Consider the following 19,679-nt stretch of genomic DNA (forward strand, 5'->3'; position numbering starts at 1 on the left):
TCTAGAGGGTAATTTCAGAACCCTAGGCCCTAAGTGGTGCTGCTGACTAAGGCCAGGAGCGTTTGGGACCTAGCAGACCTGGGTTCTGGTCCTACCTCTGCCACTGACTTGCTGTCTGACATGGGCCAAGTCACTGGCCCTCTCTGGGCCTCATTTCTTCATCTGAGCCCCTACAAGATGATCTGAGTCCCCTCTTCAGTTCAGTGTGGGGGTAAAGTGCCCAGACTCTGGAGCTGGACAGACTTGGGTTCTCATCCTAGCTCCATTCATGGCTGTGTGACCCTGGGCAAGCTGCTGCACTTCTCTGAGTCTGTTTCCTCATCTGACCACAGAACCGACCTTAATGGGTTAGGGGAAGGATGAACGAGACCATTCTTGTGTAGGGCTCCTTGCACTGCGGGTGCCCTGGAAGTGGGAGGTGCTCCCAGCTGACAGCTCTGTGGGTTCCCTTCCCCCAGTGTCTATTCTTCTCATTAGGTCTCCAAGGGTGAGAGCGGCAGAGGACAGATCAGGGTGTGTGTGGTGGGAATGTAGGGCGATGCCATCTGAAAATCCCCTTAGGCACCACCAAGCACCTTAGCATCCTCAAATGCGAGCCCTGGCCCAGCTAGGGGCTCAAGGAAGCTCCCTGGATTGTCCATAGCTGCTGGGCTCTAGTTAAGTTCAGGAGGGCACACTGCTTTGGGACCCGAGTGGGCACTTTGACGGACCTCCACCCAAGGGCCCTTCAGGAACCTGCACCCCAGGTGTTGGTGGGGACCAGAGTATTAGCCACTGAGAGTCTCTAAACTAGAAAACGTGTTCTGCAGCAAGCTGGTTTAAAAGTAGACCTGAAGATGAACTTCCTGCCAGTGAGGTCTGTGATAGGTGGAGAAAAGGGGATGTAGAATTGTCAACCTGGGAAGGCTTTAAGAGGAGCCTACAGATGGCTCCAGGGCCTGGGCTGGCTAGGAGGAAGGGGCTATACTTGATGATGAACTTGGGGTTCTCCCACACCCATTGCCAGGTGCCTGGCTCCACCTCAGGCCAAGCAAGGGGTTTCTATTCAGCCTTGCGGACAGAAGGGGGGAAGCACCCCAGAAGAGGAGGTGCGCCAGCCACCTGAGTCGCTTGGAGTCTGAGCCCTCCAGGAGAGCCGGTAGAGGTAGGCATGAGGAGGTGACATCACAGGGAAGGGATTGATTCCCCCAGATGCTGTGTAGGCTGGTGATCTGGGGGGAATATTTGTGTTGGGGTGACTGTGTGCCCCAGGGCTGTCCCAGCCCATGGACCCTTTAGAAATCCCCTGACTCAGCATGTGCTGTGGTCCTACTCCGTCACCCCCATGGGCTAGCTCACCACCCTGACACCCTCCCCCCAGTGGGTTAGCTCACCGCCTTGACTCCCCTGGCCAGGCTGCTCTGGACGTCCCTGTCCTTGTGTGGAGGTGGCCCTCAGTGGACGCATGTCAAAAAGAGGTGGTGGACAGGTTGGGGGACCCATCAGTGGTCTAGCCTGGCCTTCTTGGTTTGCCCAGAGGCCAGAATCAGAGCCCTGGGCTGGGGGCCGTGATGAATGCTTATGCTTTGGAAAGGAGGAGAAGGCTGGCTGCGTGGGGGGCAGGGACATTCTCCTGGATTTGTCTTATGCCTCCCACAGCCCTGCAAAAGCATAAAAGCGATATAGAGTCTATAATGGATCAGACACTGGTAGAATTTGAGGAGTACAAGGAGGAGGGGTTCTATAGGGCCTCAGCCAGCCAGAGCAGCCCTAGCTGCTTCCTGTTTCTGGGGTTCTCTGTCTTTCATAACACAAAAATGCCAAAGCAGAGTTGTAAAACCTGGGGAATGTATATTCTTAATGTTAACATTGAGTAAATGAATGCTTTTAACTTGCACAGAAATACAATGAAGCATAATTGTGCTCCTCTCAGGGTAATTACAGGGTTGACGGGCTCTTAGCCCCGGCCTGGGACAAGGGTTTAAAGCAGGGTGAGCATCTCTGCTCCACGTCCCTCCATCCAGTTGTTGCATCACATTCTTTTATTGCAAGCAATGCAAAGTTTAAATTTCAGGTTCTTGGAGAATATGAGGTGAGGGTCGCCTATAAATTCCACAGGGTCACGATAGGCCCATGACTTGTAGAATCTGAAGGTGGAATGATGGAGTGTGTGCATTCCTGAAACGTAAAATATTGGCTATCAGGGAGGGTCTCAGACGTCAGCCACCCCTTAATCCCACAGAAGTCCCTGCCTGCCTGGTCCCCATCGCCACCAGCCATTCTGAGACCTGCCTGGAATCCCACGTCATCAGTCACACAGTCTTCCCCGTCCGTTGCCCCCGCCTCAGCCCCGCCCCATCTGCAGCCCGGCCCCCCTTCCCTCTCCTACCATTTCCTGTCTGGGGATTTCACGCCATTCTTCCCCTTCAGATCGGTGACTTGCAATCCCCCAGTTCTCTCTGCTCCTTTCCAGGCCCCGCCCTCTCTCTCGGTGGGTGGGGGGCGCTAGGAGCGCCCTGAGGTAAGCGGGCTCTCCCCAGCCTGTGGACGCTGACAAGCCTGGAAAGGCGATGAATGGAGGGCAGTCACTCACTCGTGATGTAGGTTCCTCCTCAGCCCCGGAATGCTTTCCCTGCGACGTGTTGTCCTCTTTTGCTCTGTCCGCGGAAGCTTCCGCCCCCTTCTCTGTAGCTTCCGAGCAGCCGTTCAACTCTGCCAAGTGGTCCTGATGCTCAGAGATGTTGGTGGGGTGGAGGGATGCGGGCGGGAAGGAACCGGCAAATCCCGCCCAGCCTAGACATCAGGTACCCAGGGAGCCCGGGGGTCCGGGCCGGGAGAGGTAGGCCAGTCCAAAGGCTGCCTGCCAGCATGTGGGCACCCAGCGATCTGGCAGTGGGGCCTGGCCTCCCCGAGGAAAAGACGGGTATTTGGGCCTCCAGATGCCCCCTAGGCCCCAGAACAGAGAACCTGGTCACCCCGCATCTGAGCCTAAGGCCGCTTGAAGCCCTTGAAGTGCTTCTCCTGCCTGGCTCCTCAGCCCCATTGATGAGCCCCCCTGCCTCCACCCGGGTCTTGGGTGCCATGCCGGGGCAGGGGGTAGGAGGGCGGCAAAGGGAAGGTAAGAAGTCCATAGGGGGATCCTGCAGAGGGTGCAGCTTGTGAGACCTGAGCGGGCTGGGCACCAAGGCTGTCGGACCTCAGGGAGGCGTGTGCTGGGGCTCCTGGACCTGGCTGAGGATTTGAAAGGAAGGCTGGGCTCCATCTTGACTGGCCCCAGAGGAGGCAGATCTGCAGGTGTGGGGCCATCTGAGAGTCAGCGCAGTGTCTGCTGAGGATGGGATGGCGGGTAGTCACGGCCACAGGCTGGGGGTCAGGCTCATCCTTGTAGGCTGTGTGACCTTGGGCTGGTCACATAGCTGCTCTGAGCCTGTTTCTCCCATGCTAGATGGGGATAACATCACCTATTGTTTTACCTGTGAATGTGGCCCTCATTTTACCAATAAGGATTTTCATAATCTACAAGGCACAGGCATGCTTTCCTTCATCTGCAGATGGGGAAACTGGCTGAGGGGGAAGAAGGGACTGAAGACTGCTTTTCCATTCAAGCTCCTTCTTTCTGGGAAATTCTGGTCCCCAGGCCCTGTGTGCCTCTGCTGGGAAGGCCCACGGGTGAAAGCTGCCCCCTTTCCCCACGACCCCCATTCCTGAAAGAAGACCTGGCCAGCCTGGGCCCTGCTTCCAGGCTCTGGGCCTGCCCTGCCTGAGCAAGTGACAGGGTGTAAGGCACCATGAGCGTCATCTCTGGGAAGGAGGGAAAGAGAGAGGACACAGCCACACCCTGTGTGATCCCAGACTTCAGAGAAAGCCCCGGCCCATGACGTGGGGTGTATGGGGTGGCAGCCATCTCCTTCCTCTGACCTGTCAGCCACAGCCAGATCTCGGGGAGGACCCAGGAGAAAACCACGCCAGGGCTGGAAGCCAGGGGGGCCGGCAGTCTGAACCTTCTGTGGCTTTTACCCCACTGTGGTCACTTAATTAAAGTCCCCAGACACCTGATCAGTGTCCAGGTCCATGTCAGGCTTGGCCTTCAACGATATAGCCCATATCTGCCTGGGAAGGGCTCCCATCCTAGCCTGGGGGCTAGAACTTCAGGATGTGGATGTTAACAACCGCACAGCCAGTCAGGTTTCTTGGTGGGGTCAGAGAAGGAGTAGAGATCCTCTTATCCACCAACTCTCTTCCCCAGAATCTGCCTGCTCTCCCACCCTTCATGACAGTAATGGCAATAGACAGAACTCTCGAGGGCTCAGTGCGTTCTCTCAGTGCAATACCTAGCCTGTGGGAGGCAGACTAATACGATTGCCATTTTGCAGACAGAGACACAGAGGTCAAGAGACTAGCCCAAGGTCACCAGCCCACAAATGCTGGAGCTAGGGGTTTAAGCCCAGATCTGGTTGATCCCAAATTCTGTGAGTTCAATGCTGAAAGAGCCCATTATTTAGGAACCCTCTATGTTGTTGGGTCAGTGTGGGGGTGCAGTGGGACAGAGGATGAGGCTTGCAGTCAGACCCAAGTGGGGTCAGATCCCAGCGCAGCCACTGTTGCCCTCTGTGTGACCCACTTGAAATTTCAGTTCATCATCTGTAAAATGGGCGAGGGATAATAAATGGCTCCCCTGTTAGTAGGCAGGGGCCGAGGGGATAGAATGAGAATGGAGTAAGAGCGTGGTGTAGACTGTGGCACCTTCCCTGTGTGGTCCCCACAGGGGCAGGGCCAGGGGCGATTCGTCTCGCTTTCCTGGTGCCCAGTGTGGCCCTGGTGCACGGTAGATGCTCAGGAAATATGTGTGGAGGCAGGGTCTCTGGCAGTGCTAATGGGACTTCCATGCACCCCTGGGGAGCTGCTGTTCTTTGGGACTGGAGTGCACAGGGGACCAGCCAGCTCTGTGGGACCGTTGGCTCAGCTCCCAGCAGAAGGACCCGCAGAGCCGGCCGTCCCGGAGAGGGCTTGCTGCGTCCTGCTGACAGGTCCTGTGGCGTTTCTTCTAGGTTCAGTCCAGAAAACTTGAAGCCCAGGATGCCTGGAGGGTGGGCACCTGGTGGACAGGTGGCTGGCCAGGGGTGAGGGGGGCTTCCAGCTAAGCTGGCCTGCTCTGCTCAAGGGCTGCCCTCTGACTTGCTCTTCAGCCCTCCATCAATTCTGCGCTTGCCTCTCCCCCAGCACAGAGCCCTGGAGAACCCTCCCGGGCACGCTGGCCCTTTGCCACTACCCCTACACCCCTACACCCACCCACCCAGCCAGGGGCTGGGTCGGCACTGTTCTGCAGCCCCTGCCCAGAACCTAGGCTGCCTCAGCCCCGTGAGCTCTGTCCCCTGGGGCTGGTGAAGTCCAGTGGCAGGTAAGACAGATGGCATGGGAGGGACTACTCCATGACTGCTGTGTTTCTCCTCTCCTTAGATACAAGGCGATCAACTTCCGAGTAGAAATAAGGCACGGCCTGCGGAGCCCCAGTGAGTGGAAGCTTTTGGGAGGCAGGCAGGCTGCAGCCAAGCAAAAGGAAAAGCTTTCTAATTATCTGACCTGTCAAAACACAGATGGCTGTGAGATAGTGAGCTGTCTGTTGCAGGAAGTATTCAAGCACGGAGTCCTGCAATGGGCAGGGGACTAGCCGGGATGACCTCCAAGACCCCTTCCTGACCCAGCGCCTATGCATATACTCCACAGTCTCATTGTCTTAGGGCAGCCAGGGACCAGGTCACAGGTGCCATCTTCCGGGCCTGCACCAACCTCACCCCTGCCAGGCTCAGGTTCTTGGGTGGGGAGCAGGGCTTGTGGCTTTCCTGGCTGGTGCCCTGCATACTGCCTTAGGCACCCCCTGCCCACTCCCAAGGAACCATATTGAGGAGCTTGTGTTGTGAAGTTTCAACATTTCCCTTTTCCCTCCCTACGTCTTACCCGACAGTTTCCCCACTCTGGTCCTGGCTGGGGGTATGCTCAGGGTGCACACACTCATTTTAATGTCAGCCAGGATATCATAGAAGACAAACCTGCTGCGCCCTCCTCCCTTTGTCAGCTGTGTGAGCCTAGGAAAGTTACTTAACCTCTCTGAGAAGATTTCTTCATCTGCTAAATGAGGACAGCAATGTGTACCTGGGAGGGTTGCTGTGAGGTGTAGGTGAGATCATGGGTATCACAAACTGAGCATGTGCCCGGCATGCTCACTTGAACACGCCACCCCAGCATATCCCACCCCAGTGGAGTCTGTGAAACATGCTCTCATGCCCTGTCAGGCTGGGAATTATCTGTTGATTTGAAATTCCCCAACCCTCCCTCTTCCCCTCTTCTGTGAGGTTCTGTAAGAACTGGCTCCAGCTTCCTTCTAGCCTCCTTACTAGCCTGGTGCCCTAGGTCCTGCTTTGGGTCTGGGATGCGGGGATGCAGCCGGATGAGTCGGGCAAGACACTGCTGCAGGTGACAGAGGGGGACTGTGAAGGTCCCTGAGGAAGGGGTGAACCAGTGCTGTGGGAGCACAGAGGAAAGGACATGGGGTTCTGGACCAAATGGGCTGGGCTGCTGGGGGCTCTGGGAAGAGTAATAGTAATGGCCACGATGGCACCTAACAATTACTAAGCACCTACTGTGTGCCAAGCACTTTAAATGCATTCATCTCATAGACTCCCCCAGTGGCCCTGGAAGTGGCTTATATAGGACTGTGCCCTTTGACAGAGGAGGAAAATCAAGGCTCAGAGCAGTTGTGTGACCAGGTCAGAGGCTACGCTTCACGCAGAGCCCACAGTCCCCTAAACAGAAGGGGTGGCATTCAGAGTGGGTCTTCAAGAATGCAGGAGATGCCCCTCCCCTCTCCCTATCCTCCCCGCCCCACACGGAGGTGGGGGCAAGGGCACTGGCGGTGGCAGGGGTAGAGGGCAAGGTGAGGACACAGACTCATCAGCTTAACCGCCGACATGATGACAAGCTTGCTAGCAACGATTACACCCACAGGCCTTCTCCTGTATGCTAAGGAGAGCAGTCCCTTCCATTCAAAGCGGTGCTTGCAAATCCATTACCTCCTCTGAGACTGTGAGCGCAGGGCCACTCCAGGGCTGCCTACTGGGGCTGTGGTTGGGTCTGGGGGCTGCCCCATGACTCCCCCAAGGGGAAGTTGCCAGGGGCGCTGTGCATCAGGAACCTCCTGCGGAGCAGCTGTTGAGGCAAATCCCTGTATGGGGCAGCCTGGTGCTCACCCCAAACTCCTACACCTGCCTGTTACAACCCCATCAGCGCCCTTAATCCATGGTCCCACCCATCGATCTGGGAGCCTGAGAGATGAGGAAAGGAGTGTGAAGCCCATCTCTGAGGCCCAGGGTGTGGGTGTGGGTAGGATGCCAAGGGAATGAGAATCTGAGGTAGCCAGGTGCCTACCTGGCATAACCTGCCAAGCATGGGCACCAGCAAGAAGCAGCAGCCCCTCCCGTGGCACCACACACACACACTGGGAGGGCCCCAGCCCTTGTGCAGCTTTCTTGGCCTAAGAGACAGTACTACGGATGGGGCATGGGTGGGGAGGTAGGAGTTTGGTTTTGGACACATTAAATCTTAAATGTCTATTAGATACCCTAGGGAGATGGTCAAAAGACAGTTGGCTATGAGAGTCTGGAGTTGGCAAAGTGGGGGTTCTAAGCATATTGATGTGGCAGGTGGAGATCACCAAGGGGGTGCATGTCTACAGAGAAGAGGACAGAGTACAAAGCCCTGGGACCAGGGGGTCTGGGGCCAGCAGGGACACCCTGGCAAGAGTGCCAGGGAGGAGACCTGCCCATCACTGACTGTGTCTGTTCCGGTTACACATTCAGGAACTGGGGGAGAAAACCGCAATGGGCGCAGGGACCCACCGGCCCTGCTGTGATATGGACCTGAGCTTAACCCATTGATGGCTTGACTTGATCAGCCTCTCCTCTGACTGGGGGGCCACAGGTGGGTCTCCTGGGTTAGTGTCAGTTGAGAGCCAGTGTCCAGTAAAACTGAAAAGCCTGATTATTTCCTTTTCTCCAGTGCACAGTCGCCCTGGTAAAAGGCGGTGTGTCCCTTTGGGGAAGGCTGGGGGAGGTGAACAGTAGACATTTTTAGCAGTGTAGCAGAGGTCTTCCCCAAGGGGACCTGACTGTCAATTTTTTAGGAAGTTTAAGAGCCCATTGTCAAACACAGCCACTATTCAAAATTAACCTATATATACTTACAATTAAACAAATTATATTAAAACAAAGGTAATAAATATTCAAAACACACCACTTCCTTCTTACTTTACTACATCCTACCATCATCTGTGCCCCAAGATCACTGCCTCTGTATGGTAGAAATAGTTACACATGGGGTGCTATTGTGCACCTCTTCACAACTCTGAATTCAAAGACACTGGGTTGGTAACTTGAAATTGTCTATAGTGGGAGTCTTTATGACAAATCAGGACTCCGCATGTTGACTGACTGATGTAGAAGAGGTTAATCATGCAAATTAAACTTAAAAATGTGCTGTGTCTATGGCTGATCCCAATGTGATCACCACCAAAAGATAAGTTTCCTATCATCTGATTCAGCAACTGGTTAGTTGCTCAAGTCATTGATGGAGTGAAGTCTTATCTTCATTGTTTCACTTTCATTTTACTCTTGAACACGAATGAAAATATCAATCAACATTCATATCCCATATCAGATTTGAGGACAGTAAGTTAACTGGGGAGAGAATGAGAAGATCGGGGCGCAACTCCCTTTGTGGAATTGTGCTTGAACTGCAGCCACAGGTTGGCATCCTGCGAGAGTCAGTGGGCTGTATAGGATTTGCAACAGATTTTATGACAAAGAGTAATGTATGTTGTACTCATATTTGTCACGTGTGTGCTATACGTCATTGATATCAATAAAATTTATAACGAGCTTATATATACGCCCTCTCCTTGCAATGGCTGGTGGTTAAACACTTGGCCAGCGCACCACTGCCTGGGCATTCGGGAGTTGAGGGGTCAGGGGTGAGCAGGAAGCAACAGAGGAGGCAGCCAGAGAGAGAAGAGGAGGGCAAGGCAAGCCTTGGGTCCCAGAGCGGAAAGCGTTTTAAGGAGGACAGCTGACCATCTGGGTCGAATGCCTCTGAAGGATCACCAAGACGAAGAAGAGACAGGACTTTTGGATTTAGCAACAGGGAGGTTTTGATGGTACGGTGGGGAGGAAAGCCTGATATGAAGGTGGGTCCCAGAGACAACGGAAAGGAAGAATTGGGCAGCAGGCATGTTCCCATGCAGGGCGGTGGAGAGATGAGGGGTCAGTGGCCAGGGTAGGAAGATGAATACATTTACAGCATTTCTGTGCGCTCGGTGACGGACAGCCAGGAGGGGCAAGGCTGGGGCCATGCCCGTAAGTAGGGGAGCAAGCATGCAGGGGGGGTGGCAACAGTCCCTCCCTTGTCCCGGGACGGCAGGCATGGACGTGGGCTCAAGGCAGGTATGTGAAGCCGTATCAGGGAGGTATCGGCTCTGGGTGTGGAGGGACAGCAGGCCAAGGAGGTTTCTGGAGAGAGAAGGTACAGCATGGTGTCCTGGGACTGGAAAGAGAAAAGAGATCCCAGAAAGGCCGTAAGACTGCTGGGTAGTGTCAAGGGTCACTTGTAGGCGGTGGTCACGAATCAAAGTGGGCCACAGTCAAGGGGAGAGGTGGGTTTGACTGTGGCTGGAGCTTGCCTGGACAGTACAATGGAGGCAAAGATGCACGCAGGCCTTGAGAGTGGGGCAAGGAGGGGCCGGGATGCGGGATTAAGGAATCCCAGCTGAGCCAAGGGCGGAGAGAACAGGAAGGCGTGAGGGCTGGCGGGGAGCGGGTAGAGCGGGCTGGCTCAGCCTGCGGCGGCTGCAGGTGCCACTTGAAGGCTTGGGGGAGTTGCTGTGCTAGGGTGAACTGGCAGGCTGGCAGGCTGGCAGGTGGTGTCAGAGAGCCCTGCCCAGAGGGGAGTTTGGTGCAATTAAAGTCAAGGTCTGCCCACGGGGAGGGTGGCTGAGGCCCCGTGGAGCACAGGAGCCCCGGAAGAGAGGACGTCAGAGGACTGAGGGGCCAGGGTGCCCGCACGTCACCCACGTGGCTTTTGAAATCACAAGTGGTGGTAGCAGCTCTGGAGACAGGGACAGGGGCTGGTGCCCTCAAGGAATGAGGACAGAGTGACAGTAGGAACCAAGCAGGACTCCTTCCTGCCTCTGGGCCCAGGGGTAGCAGGCAGAGAGGGAGAAACAGCCCCCGCTGAGGGGAGGTCATGCGCACTGAGAGGAGCAGGATTCTGATGCAGTACGAAGGCTGAAGAAACGCTCCCACGTGTGGTTGAGGCCACCGTGCAGACGGTGGCACGTGGGATTGTCTGGGCGTGGGGGAGGATGGGAGCTGGGGCCGGATTAGAGGAGGAGAGCCTGGGATACTTGGGCTCCCGTGGTAACTGACTAAACAGAGATGAAGGGCATGAAGATGGCAGGATTCCCGGAGGCGTGGCGGCTCATGAAGGCCATGAGCTGGGGGTGAGGGAGGCGGGTCTTGCCAGTAGCAGGGGGCTCCGGGGCCCCCTCCACCCCAGCCTCATCTGGAGAATAACTGCCTTGCGGGGCCGTGATAAGATCAGAGAGCCAGGCACTGAGTAGGACCTGGGATCGTTGTGACTATGACTATCGCCATCATTGTCAGTGCGGGCAGTTGTCTGATGGGGACAGAGCGACCGTGGTGGGGGTTAGGGAGGGGTGTCTGGGTGGGTTCCCAGGGGTCCCGGAAAGTATGGAGGCAGGGAGCTACATCAAAAGACCCCTCTGGCTGTAACGTCTTTGCAGTTGGGTGCCTGTAAGTGGACTTGACCTTGGGTGGTGGCCTTGAGGCCGATGGCTTTGCCCTGGAGGATGGCAGTGAGGGTCCTGAAGGAGGAACACCAACATGTAGTTCCCTCATCTGACTTCCCTGCCAGGGTGTGAGTGCCGCATGCCAGGGGCTTCCTGGAGCCCTGGGGCTTAACCAGTGCCTGCCACAGAGAGGCTCAGAGCTCCTGCTTACTCAGGGGACAGAGAAGGGTGAGATGCACTGGCAGAGGCCCTGTTGGCTTGGCTCTGGGCCCCCTGTGGTCCCAGTTTGCAGAGCATGCCCTCCAAGTCTGTGGCCCAGGAAGGCTGGCTGCTACCTGCTGTGGCTGGGGGCTGCTGGCACTGTGAGGACTAGTGTGGAGGCCCGGAAGATGAGAGCCCCAGACTGGGGCATGGCCAACTGAGGACTTCTCAGCTCCCCCTGCAGTGAAGCCCGGACTCCGGGTTATCAGGTGGACGAGCTATAGTAGTGGATGGGAGAAGCTGTCCTGGGTGCTGGCATCTGTCAGGCTCTGTACTGCTGGATGCAGATGGGCCTGAATCCCCCTGCACAGTAGGGGAAACGGAATCCATTCATTCATTTAACAATGAATAAGCACCCACTATGTGCCAGATGCTACTATAGATGTACAGACACCACTGTAGGTGTATAGACACCACTGTAGGTGTACAAAATTCCCTGCCCTCATGGAGCTGAACTTCTAGCAGGAGAGCTGGACAATAAGCAACAGCATGCTAACAATCAGAGCAGAGCAGGAGGGATGGGAGAGTCGGGGAGAAGGGGGGCCAAGGTGCAGTGTTAGGTGGGCCGACGGGAGGGCTCCCTGAGAAGGTGACATTTAAGCAGAGCCCTGAAGAGGGTAAGGAAATGTGCCTTGTGGATATCTGGGGGGTGGGGGAAGTACTCTATGCAGAGGAAACAGCCAGTGCAAAGGCCCTGAGTCAGGAGACTGGCAGCTTCATGGAATAGCAGGAAGGTCAGTGTGGCTGGAGCAGAGTGGTGAGGGGCAGTGTAGTGGGAGGAGGAGGTCAGGGAGGTGGCAGGGGCAGATCAGGGGGGCCTTGTGTGCCCTTGTGAGGACATGGCATTTTACTGAGTGTGACAGGAACCACTGCTTGTGAGCAGAGGAACAACACAATCTGACTCGAGAGTGGTGTGTGTGGAACAGACCAGAGGGGGCATGGGCGGGCCTAGGGAGACCAGTGAGGAGGCTGCCCAGCAATCCAGGGGGATGGGCACGGCAATGGAGGAGCCGAGAGGTGGTCGGCCAAGTGGGTTTCCTGTTGGGTTAGAGAATTTAGAAGGATCAGAGTGCAAGCCTTGGGGCGGGGTGTCCAGATGTGCGCTGTCTTGGCTCTGGAGCCGCGGGGATGCTGTTGGAGTGGAGGGGCTAAATGCTGTGGCTGGTCTCATCCCCGGCTCCCTTTTTGTCTCTTATGTCCTGGGTTCCATGTGAGGTCTGCTGACATGGCTCTGCCACTGAAACGAAGCTCAGCAGCCATGGCTCTGCTCCAGCCCCTTCATGTTGCAGGCAGGAAGGCTGAGGACAGGGGACAGTGTGCCCAGGGCGGGTCACGTGGGGATCCGTGGAGAGCTGGGATGGAGCGCAGGCTGCCTGGCGCCCTGCCAGGCTGGTCTCCAGGGCAGTGGCCCTCCCCCACACCTCCGCTGCTCCCCAGGCCAGCCGTTGGGGGTGCTGCTCCCACAGCCTGACCGCAGCAGCCCGCTGCCCCTCCGCGGTCTCTCCCGAGCCCCTGCATCGTGTCCTCTCTCCTTTCTCTGTCAGTGATGTGCCCGAGGGCGCTGAGACCTTCAGGGTTTCTGGGAGCTCCGGGTTGGAAGTCTTTGTGGTCTACGACCCAGCCCGGGTGACAGCGCCCACAGACAAGACCCACTGGCCCCTGGATGCCAGCGTGGATGTGACTGTATCTGTGGACACAGCCAGTAAGGATTTAAACGATCTTAAGGTAAGAGGCTGCTTCCCCACAGAAAGGGGCTTCATTTCCCACCCGACCCCAGTCCAAGGTAAGAGGCCCCCGAAGCGCAGCCCGATTCACATACTGCCCCCTCTCAACCGAACTCCACAAGGCTTAGGACACCTGCATCTACACAACACATCCTGGTAAACTCCACAGATACCAAAAAATGCAAACCTACCCCAACGCCACAACATCACAAGTACACACATGAATGAATATGCCCATAAACACACAGCTTGCCTGCTCACGCCCTCAAATCCACAAACATGCCCACACTAATCCTTTTACACAAACCCCTAAAACAAGCCTTCCACTCTCGCGCATGTAGCTAAGCATGCAGACACACCTACCTGGACGTGTGTGTGTCTCCCACACCTAAGGAAGATGGAAGCCTGATCCTTCACAGGTGACATGCTCCTCACTTGCCCCCAGGCACCCACCACACATGCAGTGACCCACTGACTCATTGATGTGGCCCTTTATCCCCTGGCAGGGGCTGTGCAGCTGTTGAGAGCAGGGACCCTGGAGCCTGCTGTGGGCTCAGACTCCACCTCCTCCGCTTACTAGCTGTGAGCCTGCAGGCAGGGCCCTGAGCAGCCTCACGATGTTGGGCCCTGTCTACAGGGCCATCCTGGCAGCTCCCTGGAGCACTTGGGCTGGGTTCTGGACCAAGGGAAGAGCTATGTGACCTTGGCTGGTGTGGTGGGGGTGTGGGGATGATTGTCCCCATTTTACAGATGAAGAACTAGCAGAGGCCCAGAGAGGTTGAGTAACTTGCCTAAGTCAAGGGCAATAGCTGCCCCTTCCCTTTCTCTCCAGCATCCCTGTGGATTCCTGAGGGTCCATCTGCTCTCTCTGGGATGCACCCAGATCCTATGCCTAAGCCTGACCCACCGGGCCCACCCTGCTCCTCAGCCCGGCCCTCGGATCCAGGGATGCCTCCCAGCCTCCAGTTGGGAAGGCCGCTCTGAATCCAAACCGGGAGCCCATGGTCTGGGGCCTCCGGCAGTACGAAGAGCCTCCCCTGCCTCTAAGCAGGTGCCGGGGTGTCCCCATTGCCATCTCTGGAGGGGCGGCCGTGCTGGCTTAGGGCTGACCATTCCCCACAGGTGCAGGTCTCCTACTTCGGGCAGCATCAGGGCGGTGCCATGGGCCACAGCGTGCTCTACCTCACTGGTGTCGGTAAGTTCCACCTCACTGGCTCTCGGTAAATCCCCTCACCCCTCCAGGTTGGCCGCTTAGGGGAGCCCCGGCGCACAAGCCCATGGCCATGTGCCTTTGCCATTGAGGAGCTTGGCTTCTTCAGAGGCCTTCCACTTAGTCCAGAAGCTCAGGGATGGAGACCCAGCAGTTCTTAGGGCCACCAGAACCTAGAAGCTGCGCTGCCCATGTGTCAGCAGCTAGACCCACAATAGGCCTCCTTTACTCAGAGTCCCACCTGCCATACTGACTGAGTTCCCAGATTCATCACGGAACCTTGGAGAACCATGTGCGCCTTGAGCCAGAACCTGGACAGCCAGATCCGAGAACTGTGGAACTGGCACATAGAACCTCAGCCTGGTGCTGCTTTGCCAGAGTCAAGGCCTCCAAGAGCCTGCAATCCAGCACACACAGACGAGCGATACATTCAAGAGCTGAAGACTCGGGTCCCTCCGACACACAGAACCACAGGGGCTGCCCTCCCGGGGGTTGGGTGTGGTCCCCAGAATAGGTCTTACTGTCCTCACGGTCTTTGGGATGGGGCACAGCTGGCCCTGACCTGGGCATTATGGATATGAGCACGGGACTGGGTGAGCCCCTGGCAGCCCCTCTCCATCTCTTTTCAGACATTTCCCTCGATGTTGACACGCATCGCACGGGCAAGGTGAGGAGGACCCAAGGTGACAAGGTGAGACTCTCCTGGCTACCCCAAGATGGCAGGGTTAACAGGCAGACCTGGGGAGGGTCCTGGGAGGTCCTCCAGAAGGGTGATGGATTCCTAGGGGCCCATGGTGTACAACAGCATAGGGAACCCCTCTAGGTTCCTGCTGCCAAATTGGCACAAGTGGGCGTTAACTTACACCATGTGATAGACATGCTGTGTGACTCCTGGAAAGCAGGTTACCCTCTCTGGGTCTCTCTTGTGCCACCTTGGAATCTTTCGCTTGATGCCTTTTCTATTTCCTGGGCTGTATTTGGACTCCAAACATGATACTTGCTTCATAAGAGGTTGTTGAGTGACTGAATGAAGACTAGGAGAAGACAAGGCATCTGGTAAAGGAGGCTGGGTGTACAGCCCCAGGAGGGAGACCCTGAGGAGTGATGAGGAGAATGGGGTGGGCATTACTGCACAGGAAGAATCCAGAAGCTGTCATGGGAGGGGTAGAAGGTCTAGTTTGCAGGGAAAGACCCCAGAGAGGAAGCCTCGATTACAAGGCTTTGAGAACAAGATGGGGCAAGGCTGCCATGAATGATTATTAGGTTGTTCACTGCACAAGACTGCTTGGCTAAGGTGGGTGAGTGGGGGCTGTGATGCAAATGATTCAGGGCAGCAGTTACCCAGAGGGGTGGGTGAGAGTGTCATACAGGCTAGCAGTGGCCCTGGGTAGTCCCCCAGACCCGAGCATGAATTCCAGCTACGTGACTTGGGGCTCCCTTCCCAAGCCTTTCTCCTGTCTTCTGTGACATGGGGAAAGTGAACCCTCTCTTACAGGGCCTGGTGGGAATAAAGTGGAGGCACATCAGAGAGAGCTCCACTTAGGCAGGGGTTCAGCCATCTTTCCCACCTCATCTTGGACCTCCAAGCAGGGCCTGCCAGACTGTGGGTGGATGTCAGAGATGTCCAGGGTTGGCAGGCCCCAGGAGAGCGCTGGGAGGGGGACAGTCTCCCAGGGATCCTCCAGCCCCATCAAGGTCAGGGTGAGGCAGCCTCTGTCCGCCAGGCAGGGCCAAAGCTCAGCAGGCTGGGAAAGGCTGTTTCTGGGTGTGGCGACACCACCCTTCCTCTTCCAGTGTGGTGTCTGGGCATGGCCACTGTGTGTGTTGCACAAGTTGTTCACTGCTCAAGAGTGGGGTGGCTGTGGGTCTAGAGACCTGGAGTGCCTGTGCCAAATCTATGATTCCTCTTTAAATCCTTAAGCAAACCCAGAATACAAAAGTTTCCAAATAAACAAAGCGCTAGCCACATCCAGAACACCTTTCTGGAGCCCTCTGGGCCCCACTGACCCCAGGAACTCTTATTTTGCCACAGAAAACCTGGCACTGGGGCCCTGAGGGCCATGGGGCTATCCTGCTGGTGAACTGTGACCGAGATAGTTTCAGGCTCAGGGGGCAGGACCTTGCCAACAGCCAGCTGGCATCACTGAAGGGTGAGTGGCAGAAGGCAAGTATGGAGTTGTCCAGGGCGATGGTGTGGGGAGGTGAAGGGCTGGGGGTGGGAGGGAGACTGCTGGGGAGGGTGGAGGGAGGATTGTCTCAAGGGGGCCACTCTCTCCAGACCTACAGGACATGTCGCCAATGGTCCTCACCTGCGATGGCCCGGACGAGCTCTTCAATAGCCACAAGCTCGTCTTGAATGTGCCATTTCCTGATTCCCAAAGAGTGAGGGTCTTGCGTGCTGGAGGTGAGTGGCCCGGCCGGGCCCTTTCCTTCTCTGCTCCATCCTCTGCTTCCCAAACACTTTCTTTCTCTTATCCACAGCTCTCCCTTCCTTCCATGTTTTTGCAACTCTCTCTGCAGCTGACAAACAGCGAGTCCATCAGCATACAACGTATTACCCAAGAAGGGGATTCAAAGACTGTCCCACTTTACAGATGAAAGTGTAAACTGTCCTACTTTACACTTTACAGGGAAAACGGAGGCCCAGACCCATGAATTCACTGTCCTAAATCCACACAACTAGTTGGGGGTGGAGCAGATTTTCAAACCCAGGTCTTTTGAGCTCTGAGGCCCCTCCTCTTTCCACGGTGCCCACCACAGCTCGCCCTGCTTCCCTCCTGTGGCCAGTCCGCCTGGAACAGCCCTCCACACACCGCAGTCTCTGGCCTTGCTGGGAGAGGCCGGAGCAGGAACCAGCCAGCCGCGGCCCATGCCTGCTCTCTGCATCCAGCTGACCTGCCAGGGATTTTTATTAAGCAAAGCCTGTGGCTTTAAAGAAATTCCAAACCTTAACCCTGAGGTACCTTTGCTCATTTTTCTAAAGAGCAAGAAGCCATTCCTGCTCCTTCCTCTCTGTTCAAACCGACCCAGAACTTGTTTCGGCTAAAGGAGGCTGGCAGGAGCCAGAATGCTCCCTCGCGTGCACCAACGGTGGGAGTCTCCGCAGAGGCCCTGCTGGCAAACTCTTCCTGGGATGCCAGGACCTAAGCAAAGTCCTGAGAACCGCATTGACAGCCTTTCCTGCTGCGATTCAGAGCACACCAGGGTGACATGTTCCAGCCAGCCTCAGGGGAGGGGAGAAGGGGGCAGGACAGAGCTCCCGGGTTCTGGGTGCTTTCTATAGTAAGTGGAGGCGAAATTCATATAAAGCGTAACTAGTTTGAAGCGAACACTCGGCTGGCGTTTGGTGCATTTCCCACACTGTGCCCCCACCAGCTCTCTCATTCTAAGACATGTTCAGTCACGCCCCAGATAGAGCCCGGTGCCCATGAGCAGTCACCACCCCCGGCCCCCGGCTTTGGCGACTGCAAATCTGCTTTCTGTCTCTGGATTTGCCTGTCTTAGACATTTCCTATAAATGGGATCATGCAATCTGTGGCCTTCTCTATTTGGCTTCTTTCATTCAGCATCATATTTCCAAGGTCCATCGTGTGGTAGCCCGTGTCAGGACCTCATTCCTTCTTCACGGCTGAATAATATCCCAGCACGCTGGGGATACTACATTTTGTTCATCCGTCATCCTTGGTTGGACATTTGTTTTCTTTTCACTCTTTGTGCCAGGGCTTTTATCTCCTTACCTGGTTTAAAGCTTATACCGACCCCAAGGGAAATGTAAGGGTAATCTATTTTACAGATGAGAAACTGAGGCTCAGAGAGGCTGAGTCATTGAGGCAAGGTCACACACCGTACACGTGACAGAGCTGGAGAGGAGCCCAAGTCGATTTAATACAAAGGTGGCTCTGCTGGATTCCTGGCCTTTGGCTTCCTGGCCTCCCATCCCCACAGCCTCACAGCCCTGTGCCAGCACTGGCCCCTGACTCTGGTTGCCCTAGGTGGGAATTCCCTCTCGGACTACAAGAGGGTGCTAGGACCCCAGCATCTGTCCCATGAAGTTGAGCGGCGGCCAGGGGAGCAGAAGATCAACTTCTACGTGGAGGGGCTCACCTTCCCCGATGCTGATTTCTTGGGGCTGGTCTCCCTCAGCATCAGCCTGGTGGACACCGGGGTATGTACAGTGCTGGGGGCTGAGAGGGCTGGACAGGCTGGGGGCTGGGGGGCCCTGAGGCCTGATGGGGCTCCCTGCAGGGCCCACTTAGTCCTCATTTCCCCCCCAGACCCTGCCCGAGGTGCCCCTCTTCACAGACACCGTGGCCTTCCGCATGGCCCCCTGGATCATGACCCCCAACACCCAGCCCCCCCTGGAGCTGTATGTGTGCAGGTGAGGTCTCACCCCTCCTGCAGCTCTGCCTTTATCTTTGGACTCGCAGAGATAGGGAAAGAATGCTGCGTCTAGTGTTGGGCGCTCACTTAGGCTGGGCAGATTCTCTGAGGTCAACCCCAGGTGCAAGCTAGGTATTCACTAGCAGCAGGCTGGCATGGGCCGGTCATCCCCATCCAGCCCTGAGCAGCTAAGGCCCAGCTGAGGTCACTGGCTCAAGTTCCAGCACCCCCATCCCTTCCTTGTCCTGCCTGCAGCAGCCCTGGAACATCTTGGATTTACTCCAGGCACTGAGGCCAGGCCCCGTTTAGACTGCTGGTAGCCCAGGAGGCCTAGCCTCGCTTTGATATGGGTGTGCTCCTGGGCCTGCAGAGCACGGAGACCGCAGCCCTGCGCTCTGCTGTGAGCCCTGGCCCAACCAGGCTCCCTGGTCCTTCTGCCATCTCTCAGAATCCTTGTCAGGCCTCGTGATGGACAGGTGACTCTGACTGGCAAGGCCACTCCAGGCCCCTGCCAGAGCATCAGACCAGTGGAAAGGGCCATAGTTGACCTGGAACATAAGCCAAAGGCCGGAAAGGATGTGGACAAACAGGTTTGCTCTGCCTAACTGGGACCCATGTGTGCAGACGTTCAGAAAAGGAATTCTTTCTTTCCATTTGCTCACTAACCCCACCCTGACTCCTTTGTTTAGGCCAAAGAAACAGGAGTAGATGGGGCTACCTTCCCCCTCACTACCACCTTAACCAGTGACATTTGGCCCTCAGGTCACCTCCGTAGCTGCCCCTGGTGTCTTCCGTGGCCTGCCTCCAGGCTCCACAGCCCTGGGCTTGCCCCTCACCTTGCACCTACCACCTGACGTGACCTGGGGATGTTATCCGTCTCTGTCATTAGCCCATGAACCTCTCTAGGGCAGGGACTGCGTTTGGTCCTTGTACTCAGAGACCACCATGGCTGAGCACAGACTGGATCGAAGCTACCCCATCCGTCCCCTGCCTCCCTGCCCTAAGGCCAAGACCACAGTCAGAGGTCATTATTATGCTCCCCTCTCCCTATGTTTTGCAGTGTGATGGACTCTCAGGACTCCAATGAGAAATTTGTGTATGTCATGAATGAGCTGGCGTGGAAAGCCAACTGCAAGCTGATCATCTGCCCTTGGACTGAAAATCGAAATGACCGCTGGATCCAGGTGGGTGTGGGAGCAGACCTCGAGAAAGAGTTGGGGTGGCCCGAGCCCCCGCCCTTCACCCTGGCTTTGAGAAAGATGCCTGAACA

The 19,679-nt window shown here is 56.3% G+C and overlaps 1 protein-coding gene across 1 annotated transcript in view; it reads left to right on the forward strand.

Moving 5' to 3' along the window:
• Positions 1 to 19,679, forward strand: part of PADI1 (peptidyl arginine deiminase 1) — a 35,657-nt gene that overhangs the window by 1,558 nt on the left and 14,420 nt on the right. Inside the window, exons 2-9 of the mRNA XM_036914410.2 lie at positions 12,640 to 12,820; positions 13,942 to 14,014; positions 14,659 to 14,720; positions 16,062 to 16,179; positions 16,308 to 16,433; positions 18,022 to 18,194; positions 18,304 to 18,407; positions 19,470 to 19,593. Coding sequence (XP_036770305.2) covers positions 12,640 to 12,820; positions 13,942 to 14,014; positions 14,659 to 14,720; positions 16,062 to 16,179; positions 16,308 to 16,433; positions 18,022 to 18,194; positions 18,304 to 18,407; positions 19,470 to 19,593 — 961 coding nt within the window. The remainder of the gene's footprint in view (positions 1 to 12,639; positions 12,821 to 13,941; positions 14,015 to 14,658; positions 14,721 to 16,061; positions 16,180 to 16,307; positions 16,434 to 18,021; positions 18,195 to 18,303; positions 18,408 to 19,469; positions 19,594 to 19,679) is intronic.

Source organism: Manis pentadactyla, chromosome 4, assembly GCF_030020395.1.
Source record: "Manis pentadactyla isolate mManPen7 chromosome 4, mManPen7.hap1, whole genome shotgun sequence".
NCBI lineage: Eukaryota > Metazoa > Chordata > Mammalia > Pholidota > Manidae > Manis > Manis pentadactyla.